Source organism: Pristiophorus japonicus, chromosome 20 (assembly GCF_044704955.1).
Source record: "Pristiophorus japonicus isolate sPriJap1 chromosome 20, sPriJap1.hap1, whole genome shotgun sequence".
Lineage (NCBI taxonomy): Eukaryota > Metazoa > Chordata > Chondrichthyes > Pristiophoridae > Pristiophorus > Pristiophorus japonicus.
In genome coordinates this window covers 74234615-74250624 of record NC_091996.1, presented here as the reverse complement: position 1 = coordinate 74250624, position 16010 = coordinate 74234615, and the positions used below count along the sequence as shown (strand labels likewise).

Sequence of the window (16010 nt, the reverse complement as noted above, 5' to 3'; positions counted from 1 at the left end):
CCCTGAACAGCCTCGCTGTAATTTTAAGATTGTGTGGCCTTGTTCTGGACTCCCAGGAGTTTAGTTTGGAGACTATTAATCCCAGTGATGTGTTTCCACCTGGGTTTAACACAAATCACCAGCTTCTCCCTCTCTGTCTGCCATCTCCCCCACTTCCTTCCCAGTGCCTTCACTAAACAATGGAGGGGATTGAGGTGATGCAGACACCATACATGGGCCGAGGGCAGATAGTGAGCGGATTGAGGAGCAGTGCAGGTGGACAGGCTATGGGCCTTCTCTCTGTCTCATATTCTCATCGGCACAACACACAGCCTTCTTTCAAGCAAAACACTCCGACATATTCAGCAGCACAGAAAACAAAAAATGTCGGAAAACTGGAAACAAAATGTAGGAAGTGGAGAGAGGGCAGTGAGCTGAAACCCAGTCTCCCACACATGTCTCAAGGGTCGCAATATTTATATACCTATTTATTTTGGACATGGAAAATAAATATTGGCTTTCTGATGTGAAAACTAGGCCTCAGCAGGTAAAGATGTTCACACATCTGAAGGTCAGTATTACAAACAGCAAATGTATTTATTAAAGTCCCTGTAAGCTGTCGTCATCACCCCCACCCCCCACCCACCCCACGTCATCCCCTCTCAGTCTCCTCACTCCCTCTGCTCCCCCCCTCGCCCCACCTACATCCCCTCTCACTCCCTCTGCCCCTCCCGCCTCACCTACATCCCCTCAGTCCCTCACTCCCCCCCCCGTCTCACGTACATCCTCTCAATCCCCTCACTCCCTCCCGCCTCACGTAAATACCCCTTAGTCTCCTCACTCCTTCTGCTCCCCCCCTCGCCCCACGTACATCCCCTCTCAGTCCCCTCACTCCCCCCCGTCCCACGTACATCCCCTCTCAGTCCTCTAACTCCCTCGGCCCCTCCCGCCCCACGTACATCCCCTCTCAGTCCCCTCACTCCCTCTGCCCCTCCGGCCCCACGTACATCCCCTCTCAGTCCCCTCACTCCCCCCCGCCTCACGTACATCCCCTCTCAGTCCCCTCACTCCCTCTGCCCCTCCCGCTCATGCCTTAGATCTTTCCTGAATCCTACCAGCGTTTTACAAAGAGTCAATTTAAAAGCAGCAGGAGAAACTGATGAGGATAAAGGAGTTATGGGGAGCGGGCGGGGAAGTGGACCCGAGTCCATGATCGGATCAGCCATGATCGTATTAAATGGCGCAGCAGGCTCGAAGGGCCATATGGCCTACTCCTGCTCCGATTTCTTATGTTCTTATTAAATGCCAAGGCTCTTGAGCAGAGCAGAATTTGGGTTAATAAACAGAGTGTGTCAGGAAGGGACAGAGAGAGTAACCAAGGTAACAGGGCATCACTGACTGAGGTGACATCAGGGGAAAATAGAAAAAATTAAAGCTAAAGGCACTGATATAACTTGGCATAGAGGGAGTGCAATGAAGGTTCACCAGACTGATTCCTGGGATGAGGAGAGATTGAGTATATTCTCTCGAGTTTAGAAGAATGAGAGGTGATCTCATTGAAACATACACAATTCTCACAGGGCTGGACAGGGTAGATGCAGGGAGGATGTTTCCCCCGGCCTGGGGAGTCTAGAACCAGGGGTCACAGTCTCAGGATAAGGGATCGCCCATTATGGACTGAGATGAGGAGGAATTCCTTCACTCAGAGGGTGGTGAATCTTTGGAATTCTCTGCCCCAGAGGGCTGTGGATGCTCAGTCTTTGATTATATTCAAGACACAGATCAATAGATTTTTGGACATTAAGGGAATCAAAGGATATGGGGATAGTTCAGGAAAGTGGAGTTGAGGTAGAAGATCAGCCATGATCTCATTGAATGGCGAAGCAGGCTTGAGGGGCCAAATGGCCGACTCCTGCTCCTGTTTTTTATGTTCTTACAGACTCTGATCGGTTCATCGAGCAATCGGTAGTGGGAGTGAGGTTGAGGCACGAGACATTGTGGGAGTGAGTAGAAACGGGTGATTGGTGGGTTGAGGAAGGATGGTAAGGAGCTGAATGCAGAGTGGACAGGCGAGATTGCAGGCCATGGTGGGAGCCTGGGAGACCAGCAAGGTGAGTAATGGCGAATCACATTGCAAAAACATTGCTAGTGGTTACTTGATGTGAAAAAATGGTGACAAGATGTGACAAAAATTGTAACACAGCGTGACAAACAGGAAGAGCACACCAGATGTAAGTTTACATGTAATCTAAATATTTATCCATGGTGATGCAGCTTACACTCTGATTTTCTCCAGTTGCTTGAGTCGTTCAGCAACCTGGTACGATAATTTCTCTTGGGGCACATTGAGCGTCAGGGCCCAGCGAGCAACTGTGTCCATATTGGTGTGTCTCGCCAACAAGTTCAGAAACTGCCCCTGCAGCCGGGGATTCTGGCCAACTATCGCCTGCAAAACAAACATTTACACAAGGTGAATTCCACAGCGGGTGGGGGTGGAGCTGAAACAAGATGATCCAGAGCAGATGGGGGGGGGGGGGGGGGGGGGGGGGGGAGGGACAGAGCTCAAACAAGGACCAGAGCCGGGACCAACAACCTCGCGGGGAGGGTTGCTAGTGCTGTTGGGGTGGGTTTAAACTAGCTTGGCAGGGGGATGGGAACCTGAGAGTTGATTCAGTAGGGAGGGGAGAAAAGCTGGAATTAGAAAGCAAAAATAAATAAAGTGAGTTTGAAGAAGAGAGGAAACAAGCAAGAAAAAAGGGTAAAAAAACAAATTTAAAGGCACTTTGTCGAAATGCACGTAGCATTTGCAGCAAAATAGATGAGTTGACGGCACAAATTGAGACAAATGGATATGATCTAACAGCAATTACACAGACGTGGTTGCAAGGTGACCAGGACTGGGAATTAAATATTCAGGGGTATTTGACAATCCGGAAGGACAGACAGAATGGAAAAGGAGGTGGGGTAGCTCTATTGATAAAGGATGGAATCACTGCAATAGTGAGAAACGATATATGCTCAAATGATCAGGATGTTGAAACAGTTTGGGTGGAGATAAGGAATAATAAGCAGAAAAAGTCACTGGTGGGCGTAGTCTATAGGCCCCCTAACAGTAGCAACTCTGTTGGTCGGAGCATAAACCAGGAAATAGTGGGGGCTTGTAAAAAGGGAACAGCAATAATCATGGGTAATTTTAACCTCCATATTGATTGGACAAATCAAATTGGTCAGGGTAGCCTTGAGGAAGAGTTCATAGAGTGCATAAGGGACGGGTTCCTTGAGTAGTATGCAATGGTACCAACCAGGGGGCAGGCTATCTTAGATCTGGTCCTGTGTAATGAGACAGGATTAATAAACAATCTCCTAGTAAAGGATCCCCTCGGAATGAGTGATCATAGCATGGTTGAATTTCAAATTCAGATGGAGGGTGAGAAAGTTGGATCTCTAACCAACGTACTAAGCTTAAATAAAGGAGACTATGAAGGTATGAAGGTAGGGTTGGCTAAAATGGACTGGGAAAATAGATTAAAGTGTAGGACGGTTGACGAACAGTGGTGTACATTTAAGGAGATATTTCACAACTCAAGAAAAATATATTCCAGTGAGGAGGAAAATGTAAGAGAAAAGATAGCCATCCGTGACTAACTAAAGAAATAAAGGATGGTATCCAATTAAAAACAAGGGCATACAAAGTGGCCAAAACTAGTGGGAGGACAGAAGATTGGGAAGCTTTTAAAAGCCAGCAAAGAATGACTCAAAAAATGATTAAGAAAGGGAAGATAGACTAGGAAAGTAAACTAGCACAAAATATAAAAACAGATAGCAAGAGTTTCTATAGCTATATATAAAGGAAAAGGATGGCTAAAGTAAATGTTGGTCCCTTAGAGGACAAGACCGGGAAATTAGTAATGGGGAACGTGGAGATGGCAGAAACTCTAAACAAATATTTTGTATCAGTCTTTATGGTAGAGGACACCAACAATATTCCGACAATGGATAGTCAAGGGGCTATGGGGGGGGGGGGGGGGGGAAGAACTTAACACAATCACAATCACTAAGGAGGTGGTACTCAGTAAGATAATGGGACCAAACATAGAAAAATAGAAAATAGGTGCAGGAGTAGGCCATTCAGCCCTTCGAGCCTGCACCGCCATTCAATGAATTCATGGCTGAACATGCAACTTCAGTACCCCATTCCAGCTTTCTCGCCATACCCCTTGATCCCCCTAGTAGTAAGGACTACATCTAACTCCTTTTTGAATATATTTAGTGAATTGGCCTCAACAACTTTCTGTGGTAGAGAATTCCACAGGTTCACCACTCTCTGGGTGAAGAAATTTCTCCTCATCTCGGTCCTAAATGGCTTACCCCTTACCCTTAGACTGTGACCCCTGGTTCTGGACTTCCCCAACATTGGGAACATTCTTCCTGCATCTAACCTGTCTAAACCCGTCAGAATTTTAAATGTTTCTATGAGATCCCCTCTCATTCTTCTGAACTCCAGTGAATACAAGCCCAGTTGATCCAGTCTTTTTGATATGTCAGTCCCGCCATCCCGGGAATCAGTCTGGTGAACCTTCGCTGCACTCTCTCAATAGCAAGAATGTCCTTCCTCTAGTTAGCAGACCAAAACTGTACACAATACTCCAGGTGTGGCCTCACCAAGGCCCTGTACAACTGTAGTAACACCTCCCTGCCCCTGTACTCAAATCCTCTCGCTATGAAGGCCAACATGCCATTTGCTTTCTTAACTGCGTGCTGTACCTGCATGCCAACCTTCAATGACTGATGTACCATGACACCCAGGTCTCGTTGCATCTCCCCTTTTCCTAATCTGTCACCATTCAGATAATAGTCTGTCTCTCTGTTTTTACCACCAAAGTGGATAACCTCACATTTATCCACATTATACTTCATCTGCCATGCATTTGCCCACTCACCTAACCTATGCAAGTCACTCTGCAGCCTCATAGCATCCTCCTCGCAGCTCACACTGCCACCCAACTTAGTGTCATCCGCATATTTGGAGATACTACATTTAATTCCCTCGTCTAAATCATTAATGTACAATGTAAACAGCTGGGGCCCCAGCACAGAACCTTGCGGTACCCCACTAGTCACTGCCTGCCATTCTGAAAAGTACCCATTTACTCCTACTCTTTTCTTCCTGTCTGCCAACCAGTTCTCAATCCACATCAACACATTACCCCCAATCCCATGTGCTTTAACTTTGCACATTAATCTCTTGTGTGGGACCTTGTCGAAAGCCTTCTGAAAGTCCAAATACACCACATCAACTGGTTCTCCCTTGTCCACTCTACTGGAAACATCCTCAAAAAATTCCAGAAGATTTGTCAAGCATGATTTCCCTTTCATAAATCCATGCTGACTTGGACCTATCATATCACCTCTTTCCAAATGCGCTGCTATGACATCCTTAATAATTGATTCCATCATTTTACCCACTACTGATCTATAATTCTGACCGGTCTATAATTCCCTGCTTACTCTCTCCCTCCTTTTTTAAAAAGTGGGGTTACATTGGCTACCCTCCAGTCCATAGGAACTGATCCAGAGTCTATGGAATGTTGGAAAATGACTATCAATGCATTCGCTATTTCCAAGGCCACCTCCTTAAGTACTCTGGGATGCAGACCATCAGGCCCTGGGGATTTATCGGCCTTCAATCCCATCAATTTCCCCAACACAATTTCCCGACTTAATAAGGATTTCCCTCAGTTCCTCCTTCTTACTAGACCCTCTGACCCCTTTTTATCCGGAAGGTTGTTTGTGTCCTCCTTAGTGAATACCGAACCAAAGTACTTGTTCAATTGGTCTGCCATTTCTTTGTTCCCCGTTATGACTTCCCCTGATTCTGACTGCAGGGGGCCTACGTTTGTTTTTACTAACCTTTTTCTCTTTACATATCTATAGAAGCTTTTGCAGTCCATTTTAATGTTCCCTGCAAGCTTCCTCTCGTACTCTATTTTCCCTGCCCTAATCAAACCCTTTGTCCTCCTCTGCTGAGTTCTAAATTTCTCCCAGTCCCCGGATTCACTGCTATTTCTGGCCAATTTGTATGCCACTTCCATGGCTTTAATACTATCCCTGATTTCCCTTGATAGCCACGGTTGAGCCACCTTCCCTTTTTTATTTTTACGCCAGACAGGGATGTACAATTGTTGTAGTTCATCCATGCGGTCTCTAAATGTCTGCCATTGCCCATTCACTGTCAACCCCTTAAGTATCATTCGCCAATCTATCCTAGCCAATTCACGCCTCATACCTTCAAAGTTACCCTTCTTTAAGTTCTGGACCATGGTCTCTGAATTAACCATTTCATTCTCCATCCTAATCTAGAATTCCACCATATTATGGTCACTCTTCCCCAAGGGGCCTCGCACAACGAGATTGCTAATTAATCCTCTCTCATTACACAACACCCAGTCTAAGATGGCCTCCCCACTAGTTGGTTCCTCGACATATTGGTCTAGAAAACCATCCCTTATGCACTCCAGGAAGTCCTCCTCCACTGTATTCTTTCCAGTTTGGTTAGCGCAATCTATATGCATATTAAAGTCACCCATGATAACTGCTGCACCTTTATTGCATTCACCCCTAATTTCCTGTTTGATGCCTTCCCCAACTTCACTACTACTGTTTGGAGGTCTGTACACAACTCCCATTAACGTTTTCTGCCCCTTGGTATTCCGTAGCTCCACCCATATCGATTCCACATCATCCAAGCTAATGTCTTTCCTTACAATTGCATTAATTTCCTCTTTAACCAGCAACGCCACCCCGCCTCCTTTTCCTTTCTGTCGATCCTTCCTAAATGTTGAATACCCTTGGATGTTGAGCTCCCAGCCTTGGTCATCCTGGAGCCATGTCTCCGTGATGCCAACCACATCGTGTCCGTTAACTGCTATCTGCACAGTTAATTCGTCCACCTTATTCCGAATACTCCTCGCATTGAGGCACAGAGCCTTCGGGCTTGCCTTTTTAACACAATTTAACCCTTTAGAATTTTGCTGTAGAGTGGCCCTTTTTGTTTTTTGCCTTGGGTTTCTCTGCCCTCCACTTTTACTCATCTCCTTTCTGTCTTTTGCTTCTGTCTCCATTTTGTTTCCCTCTGTCTCCCTGCATTGGTTCCCATCCCCCTGCCATATTAGTTTAACTCCTCCCCAACAGCACTGGCAAACACTCCCCCTGGGACATTGGTTCCGGTCCTGCCCAGTTTGTACTGGTCCCACCTCCCCCAGAACCGGTTCCAATGTCCCAGGAATTTGAATCCCTCCCTTGTGCACCACTCCTCAAGCCATGTATTCATCTGAGCTATCCTGTGATTCCTACTCTGACTAGCACGTGGCACTGGTAGCAATCCTGAGATTACTACTTTTGAGGTCCTACTTTTTAAATTTAGCTCCTAGCTCCCTAAATTCCTCATCCTGTTTTTTTACTTATATCGTTGGTACCTATATGCACCACGACAACTGGCTGTTCACCGCCCGCCTCCCACCCCCGCGCCGGGCCCCGCCTCCCAACCCCACGCCGGTCCATCACACACTGGAGCAATAAAACACACTCCATCACACACTGGAGCAATACTGTGGTGGATGAATGCTGCCAAAATATTCAAAATCTGTACAAGATCTGATTGGAAAGTGTGATCTCTGTGAAGATAGGAAGACTAACCTCAATGTGTTCCGAGCAGTTCTCTTCACTCATACTCTTCTGTGAGGAGCAAGAACATGGTGTTAGAAAAGACAACACGTGACTCACTACCTCCCTCCATACAACCCCCTAGCTTACCCTGACACCATCGCCAATCATCGCACCCACCAAATGGCACTACTGTCAGTGAACTGGTTCCAATACAAGATTCCCCAGTAGCCTGGTGTTTACAGGGATCGCTCGGCGTGTAAACATAAGAACATAAGAAATAGGAGCAGGAATAGGCCATACAGCCCCTCGAGCCTGCTCCGCCATTCAATAAGATCATGACTGATCTGATCATGGACTCAGCTCCACTTCACTGCCCCATATCCCCTTATCCCCTTATCGTTTAAGAAACTGTCTATCTCTGTCTTAAATTTATTTAATGTCCCAGCTTCCACAGCTCTCTGAGGCAGCAAATTCCACAGATTTACAACCCTCTGAAAGAAGAAATTTCTCCTCATCTCTGTTTTAAATAGGCGGCCCTTTATTCTAAGATCATGCCCTCTAGTTCTAGTCTCCCCCATCAGTGGAAACAACCTCTCTGCATCCACCTTGTCAAACCCCCTCATAATCTTATACGTTACTATAAGATCACCACCTCTCATTCTTCTGAATTCCAATGTGTATAGGCCCAACCTACTCAACCTTTCCTCATAAGTCAACCCCCTCATCTCCAGAATCAACCTAGTGAACCTTCTCTGAACTGCCTCCACAGCAAGTATATCTTTTCGTAAATATGGAAACCAAAACTGCACGCAGTATTCCAGGTGTGTGGCCTCACCAATATCCTGTACAGTTGTAACAAGACTTCCCTGCTTTTATACTCCATCCCCTTTGCAATAAAGGCCAAGATACCATTGGCCTTCCTGATCACTTGCTGTACCTGCATACCTTTTGTGTTTCATGCACAAGTACCCACAGGTCCCGCTGTACTGCAACACTTTGCAATCTTTCTCCATTTAAATAATAACTTGCTCTTTGATTTTTTCTGCCAAAATACATCATGACCTCACACTTTCCAAAATTATACTCCATCTGTCAAATTTTTGCCCACTCACTGAGCCTGTCTATGTCCTCCTGCAAACTCTTTATGTCCTCCTCACACATTGCCCTTCCTCCCATCTTTGTATCCTCAGCAAACTTGGCTACGTTACACTCAGTCCCCTCTTCCAAGTCGTTAATATAAATTGTAAATAATTGGGGTCCCAGCACTGATCCCTGTGGCACCCCACTTGTTACTTATTGCCAACCAGAGAATGAACTATTTATCCCGACTCTCTGTTTTCTGTTTGTCAGCCAATCTTCTATCCTTGCTAAAATATTACCCCCAACCCCGCGAACTTTTATCTTGTGCAGTAACCTTTTGTGTGGCATCTTGTCAAATGCCTTCTGGAAGTCCAAATAAATCATATCCACTGGTTCCCCTTTATCCACCCTGTTCGTTACATCCTCAAAGAATTCCAGCAAATTTGTCAAACATGACTTCCCCTTCATAAATCCATGCTGACTTTGCCTGACCAAATTTTGCTTTTCCAAATGTCCTGCTACTGCTTCTTTAATAATGGACTCCAACATTTTCCCAACCACACATGTTAGGCTAACTGATCTATAGTTTCCTGCGTTTTTCCTGCCTCCTTTTTTAAATAGGGGCGTTACATTTGCAGTTTCCCAATCTGCTGGGCCCTCCCAAGAATCCAGGGAATTTTGGTAAATTACAACCAATGCATCCACAATCCCTGCCGCTACTTCTCTTAAGACCCTAGGATGCAAGCCATCAGGTCCAGGGGATTTATCTGCCTTTAGTCCCATTATCTTACTGAGTACCACCTCCTTAGTGATTGTGATTGTGTTAAGTTCCTCCCCCTCACTATAGCCCCTTGACTATCCACTGTTGGAATATTGTGAGTGGCCTCTACCGTAAAGACTGATACAAAATATTTTTGAGTTTCTGCCATCTCCATGTTCCCCATTACTAATTCCCTGGTCTCGTCCTCTAAGGGACCAACATTTACTTTAGCCACCCTTTTTCTTTTTATATACCTGCAGAAACTCTTGCTATCTGTTTTTATATTTCGGGCTACTTTACTTTCATAGTCTATCTTCCCTTTCTTAATCATTTTTTGAGTCATTCTTTGCTGGCTTTTAAAAGCTTCCCAGTCTTCGGACCTCCCACTAGTTTTGGCCACTTTGTATGCCCTTGTTTTTAATTGGATATCGACCTTTATTTCTTTAGTTAGTCACGGATGGCTATCTTTTCTCTTACACCCTTTCCTCCTCACTGGAATATATTTTTCTTGAGTTGTGAAATATCTCCTTAAATGTACACCACTGTTCATCAACCGTCCTACACTTTAATCTATTTTCCCAGTCCATTTTACCCAACTCTGCCCTCATACCTTCATAGTCTCCTTTATTTAAGCTTAGTTCGTTGGTTAGAGATCCAACTTTCTCACCCTCCATCTGAATTTGAAATTCAATCATGCTATGATGACTCATTCCGAGGGGATCCTTTACGAGGAGATTGTTTATTAATCCTGTCTCATTGCACAGGACCAGATCTAAGATAGCCTGCCCCCTGGATGGTTCCGTTACATACTGCTCAAGGAACCCGTCCCTTACGCACTCTATGAACTCCTCCTCAAGGCTGCCCTGACTAATTTGATTTGTCCAATCAATATGGAGGTTAAAATCACCCATGATCATTGCTGTTCCCTTTTTACAAACCCCCACTATTTCCTGGTTTATACTCTGACCAACAGAGTTGCTACTGTTCGGGGGCCTATAGACTACGCCCACCAGTGACTTTTTCCCCTTATTATTCCTTATCTCCACCCAAACTGTTTCAAAACCCTTGTCATTTGAGACAATATCGTTTCTCACTATTGCAGTGATTCCATCCTTTATCAATAGAGTTACCCCACCTCCTTTTCCCTTCTGTCTGTCCTTCCGGATTGTCAAATACCCCTGAATATTTAATTCCCAGTCCTGGTCATCTTGCAACCACGTCTGTGCAATGGCTATCAGATCATATCCATTTGTCGCAATTTGTGCTGTCAATTCATCTATTTTGTTATAAATGCTACATGCATTTAGACAAAGTGCTTTAAGTTTGTTATTTTACTCTTTTTTCCTGCTTGTTTCCTCTCTCCTTCAAACTCACTTTATTTATTTTTGCTTTCTAATTCCAGCTTTTCTCCCCTCCCTACTGAATCAACTCTCAGGTTCCCATCCCCCTGCCAAGCTAGTTTAAACCCACCCCAATTGCACTAGCAACCCTCCCCTGCGAGGATATTGGTCCTGGTGTTAAGGTGCAACCCGTCCGGCTTGTACAGGTCCCACCTCCCCCGGAAGCTGTCCTAATGTCTCAGGAAACTAAAGCCCTCCCGCCTGCACCATCTCTCCAGCCACGTATTCATCTGCTCTATCCTCCTATTTCTGTACTCACTAGCTCGTGGCACAGGGAGTAATCCAGAGATTACTACTTTTTGAGGTCCTGCTTTTTAATCTCTCTCCTAGCTCCCTAAACTCTGCCTGCAGGACCTCATCCCTCTTTCTACCTATGTCATTGGAACCGATGTGGACCACGACCTCTGGCTGTTCACCCTCTCCCCCCAGAATGCCCTGCAGCCACTCAGTGACATCCTTGACCCTGGCACCAGGGAGGCAACATACCATCCTGGAGTCACGTCTGCGGCCACAGAAACACCTGTCTGCTCCCTGACGATTGAATCCCTACCACTATAGCTCTTGCATTCTTTTTTCTCCCCCCCTGTGCAGACTTGGCTCTGGCTGCACTCCCCAGAGCCACCATCACCCCCACGGCACTCGGAACAAAGGGATCGCTCGGCGTGCACAGGGATCGCTCGTTGTGTAAATGAGCCAGAGTGCCCAGAAGTTTGATGGGGCTCTACAACTGGAGAAGGAGGTAAAATCCCCAGCGCTCATGGTCCTGATGGAAAGTCTGCGCATTGGTGAAGCAGCATGTGATGCGCAACAATATCTTACAGACACTGTCTAGACTCAGAGACAAAGAGCCAGTTGAGCAAGATGCCATTTAATTGCACCGGAGTAAGAGTCAGGGATTCGGGAGAGAAGATGGAAAAGAGAGGGGGGGGGCTGGATAGAGAGAGAGGGGGGGCTGGAGAGAGAGAGGGGGGCTGGAGAGAGAGGGGGGGCTGGAGAGAGAGAGGGGGCTGGAGAGAGAGAGGGGGCTGGAGAGAGCGAGGAGGCTGGAGAGAGGGGGGGGCTGGAGAGAGAGAGAGGGGGTTCAGAGAGAGAGGGGGGTGGACAGGGGGTGGAGAGGGGGGTAGACAGGGGATGGAGAGGGGGTTAGACAGGGGGGTAGACAGGGGGTGGAGAGGGGGGTAGACAGGGGGTGGAGAGGGGGGGTAGACAGGGGGTGGAGAGGGGGGGTAGACAGGGGGTGGAGAGGGGGGGTAGACAGGGGGTGGAGAGGGGGGTAGATGGGGTGGAGAGGGGGGTAGACAGTGGGTGGAGAGGGGGGTAGAGAGGGGGTAGACAGGGGGTGGAGAGGGGGGGTAGACAGGGGGTGGAGAGGGGGGGTAGACAGGGGGTGGAGAGGGGGGGTAGACAGGGGGTGGAGAGGGGGGTAGATGGGGTGGAGAGGGGGGTAGACAGGGGGTGGAGAGGGGGGTAGACAGTGGGTGGAGAGGGGGGTAGAGAGGGGGTAGACAGGGGGTGGAGAGGGGGTAGACAGGGGGTGGAGAGGGGGGTAGACAGGGGGTGGAGAGGGGGGGTAGACAGGGGATGGAGAGGGGGGGTAGACAGGGGGTAGACAGGGGGTGGAGAGGGGGGGTAGACAGGGGGTGGAGAGGGGGGGTAGACAGGGGGTGGAGAGGGGGGTAGACAGGGGGTGGAGAGTGGGGGTAGACAGGGGGTGGAGAGAGGGGGTAGACAGGGGGTGGAGAGGGGGGGTAGACAGGGGGTGGAGAGGGGGATAGACAGGGGGTGGAGAGGGGGGTAGGCAGAGGGTGGAGAGAGGGGGTAGACAGGGGGTGGAGAGGGGGGGTAGACAGGGGGTGGAGAGGGGGGGTAGACAGGGGGTGGAGAGGGGGGTAGACAGGGGGTGGAGAGGGGGGTAGACAGGGGGTGGAGAGGGGGGTAGACAGGGGCTGGTGAGGGGGGTAGACAGGGGGTGGAGAGGGGGGTAGAGAGGGGGTGGAGAGGGGGGGAGAGGGGGTGGAGAGGGGGGTAGACAGGGGGTGGAGAGGGGGGGTAGACACGGGGTGGAGAGGGGGGTAGACACGGGGTGGAGAGGGGGGTAGACACGGGGTGGAGAGGGGGGTAGAGAGGGGGGTAGACAGGGGGTGGAGGAGAAGAGTTTCTTTAATAATTTAGATCTGCTACAGAATGAGCTATCAGACGAGTTATTGCGGTGAGTATGAGCAGTCGGAGTGGGAGCTAATCGATGAGGTTGCTATATAAGATCACTGGCAGGTGTCCTCCTGTACCACCACTGACAGAGCAAAGTGACATTGCGGACAATTCAAACACGATCCCACCCTTACAGCTGTGCTAGAATGAAATGGACTTACCTCCACAAAGTGTTTGTACAAGAGGTATTTGATGGAAGACAGGTACCGCTGGTGCACAACGTTTGGGCAGAATTCTGTGGGCAGAAAGAACAGAAGATCCTTTCAGCACTCTACTCAAACCTTCCCTTCCCCCTTTCCTCTCCTGCAACTCTAGGCTTTTGCCGGGATCGAGTCCACAGAACCAGTCACTGCCCACCACCTCACCCAGCTGGACATTGGCCACACCAGCCCAGGCAAGGAGTCTCGACTCGGACAGTGGGGGGAAATCGCTGTCGAGCCCATACCCAATCCTGTCCTCAACCAACAGACATAGTGGCCGGGTCACTGCTCGGTGATCAGCTACACCCCAGGCTGCACAGACGTGAATCACTGAGAGACAGGGCTGGAGAGACCCGGCTAACTGCTCCCCAAAACTAATCCATTTCAAATGCGCACTCCCTCAATTATACCACCAATTCTCCCTTAATGTTCCCACACCCTCTGTTCCCATCCCTTCCCTGGTCTTCCCATTCCACACGCTTACCCTGCACCCCCCCCACCACATCGTATGAAGTGGCTCAATCTAATCCCTATTCCCCGTGCCCCGAGTATTCCCCGTGCCCCCGGAGCCTGGCACACTGACTGTGAGGGGCTGTAATTACAGGACAGATTTAAACGAGCACATTTCCTCATTAATGCAGTCACAAGAATTTAGAATGGCACTTTATAAATACAGCTTGAATTGAGGTATTAACATGGGGACTGAATGCTTACTGATCCTATTGCCAGTCCGCCCCCAAATCTCACTTCAAACAGCACTGCACTCAGTCGACAGTATGCAATGCCACGAGATGTCATTGGGCTGAGCCAAGGTGGCAAAGTGGTTAAGGCGATGGACTGCTAATCCACTGTGGTCCGCGCGGGTTCAAATTCCATCCTCTTCATTTCCAGTCACTGAAAGTGGGCACGCAGGTACAGCAGGTGGTAAAGAAGGCAAATGGTATGTTGGCCTTCATAGCTAGGGGATTTGAATATAGAAGCAGGGGGGTCTTACTGCAGTTGTACAGGGCCTTAGTGAGGCCTCACCTGGAATATTGTGTTCAGTTTTGGTCTCCTAATCTGAGAAAGGACGTTCTTGCTATTGAGGGAGTGCAGCGAAGGTTCACCAGACTGATTCCCGGGATGGCTGGACTGACATATGAGGAGAGCCTGGATCAACTGGGCCTTTATTCACTGGAGTTTAGAAGGATGAGAGGGGATCTCATAGAAACATATAAGATTCTGACGGGACTGGACAGGTTAAATGCAGGAAGAATGTTCCCGATGTTGGGGAAGTCCAGAACCAGGGGACATAGTCTTAGGATAAGAGGTAGGCTATTTAGGACTGAGATGAGGAGAAACTTCTTCACTCAGAGAGTTGTTAACCTGTGGAATTCCCTGCCGCAGAGTTGTTGATGCCAGTTCACTGGATATATTCAAGAGGGAGTTAGGGGTTAAGGGGATCAAGGGGTATGGAGAGAAAGCAGGAAAGGGGTACTGAAGGAATGATCAGCCATGATCTTATTGAATGGTGGTGCAGGCTCGAAGGGCTGAATGGCCTACTCCTGCATCTATTTTCTATGTTTCTATTACATAAAGAAAGTTTATCCATCAACCAGCTGTGGGCACTGGCACAGCCAACTTACTCAAAAATGCCTTGCATGCAACTTCCTCTGCTTGGGCCGATGTTTATATTGGGTGTGTAAAACGTGGACTCCCCCTCTGCAAGGTGCTGCTCTGGTGCCGGTGATGTGGAGATCCAGGGCTGGGGGATGGTCCATAGGGAATGGCCACTGCTCACAGTCTCATCCCAATGGTCGCCCTTCATTGTGTAACCACACAGGCACATTGAACAGAAATTCAATCACTGCTCAATAGCCCAGTCACATACTGCTCACACCGCACTGTCCAACTGCACCTCTGGATAGTAACCAGAAGCAGCAACTGGGCTGATTTAGCCCTCCCTAGCCCAGGAACACTAAGGTAAGCCCTAGCACCCAAAGCACTTCCTCCTGATGAGAGCCACAGTAGCAGGGTGTCATCGGGGAGGTGGCTGGATTTCAGAGTTCAATAACAAGCACAATGGAACGTGTCCCCATCTATGAAGCTTTAATTTGTGATTAAAAAACAGCCTTTTCCCAATGACATAGATTCTCATTAAAAGTATGAAAAGCTTCAGTCCTGTGTATATGTAAAGAAAAGGAGAGTTGCATAATGTGTCGAATCGAGGTGTGTGTAAACGTTGAAATAGTGAAGGAAGAAATAGCAATAGGTTGGCAAGTCAAAATCACTAAAAACTTCCGTGCCTAGGGAGACTGAAATGATACCCTGAGGTATAAGAACTCAAAGGAGAGATGGTTCCTCTCCTCTCTGGAGCTCTAGTAGCACGCTGCTTCCATTTGTTCAGTGTGGGTGTGAATGGAGAAGAAGACTTGCATTTCAATAGCGCCTTTCACAACCGCAGGACATTCTCAAGCTCTTTATAGCCAATGAAGTACTTTTGAAGTGTAGTCACTGTTGTTAAGTGCACCGCAATCCTACAAACAGCAATATAATAATGATCAGATCAACTGTTTTAGTGATGTTGGTTGAGGGATAAATCTTGACCAGGACATGGGATAACTCCCCTGCTCTTCTTCGAACAGTGCCATCGGATCTTTTACATCCACCTGAGGGGGCAGACGGGGCCTTGGTATAACGTCGCATCTGAAAGACGGCACCTCCGACAGTGCAGCACTC

At 48.0% G+C, this 16010-nt stretch overlaps 1 protein-coding gene across 1 annotated transcript in view; it reads right to left on the bottom strand.

Moving 5' to 3' along the window:
- Positions 1 to 16010, bottom strand: part of LOC139232768 (exonuclease mut-7 homolog) — a 270943-nt gene that overhangs the window by 45070 nt on the left and 209863 nt on the right. Inside the window, exons 9-11 of the mRNA XM_070863270.1 lie at positions 13254 to 13327; positions 7675 to 7713; positions 2259 to 2425 (exon numbers count right to left, since the gene is read on the bottom strand). Of these exons, the coding sequence (XP_070719371.1) occupies positions 2259 to 2425; positions 7675 to 7713; positions 13254 to 13327 (280 nt within the window). The remainder of the gene's footprint in view (positions 1 to 2258; positions 2426 to 7674; positions 7714 to 13253; positions 13328 to 16010) is intronic.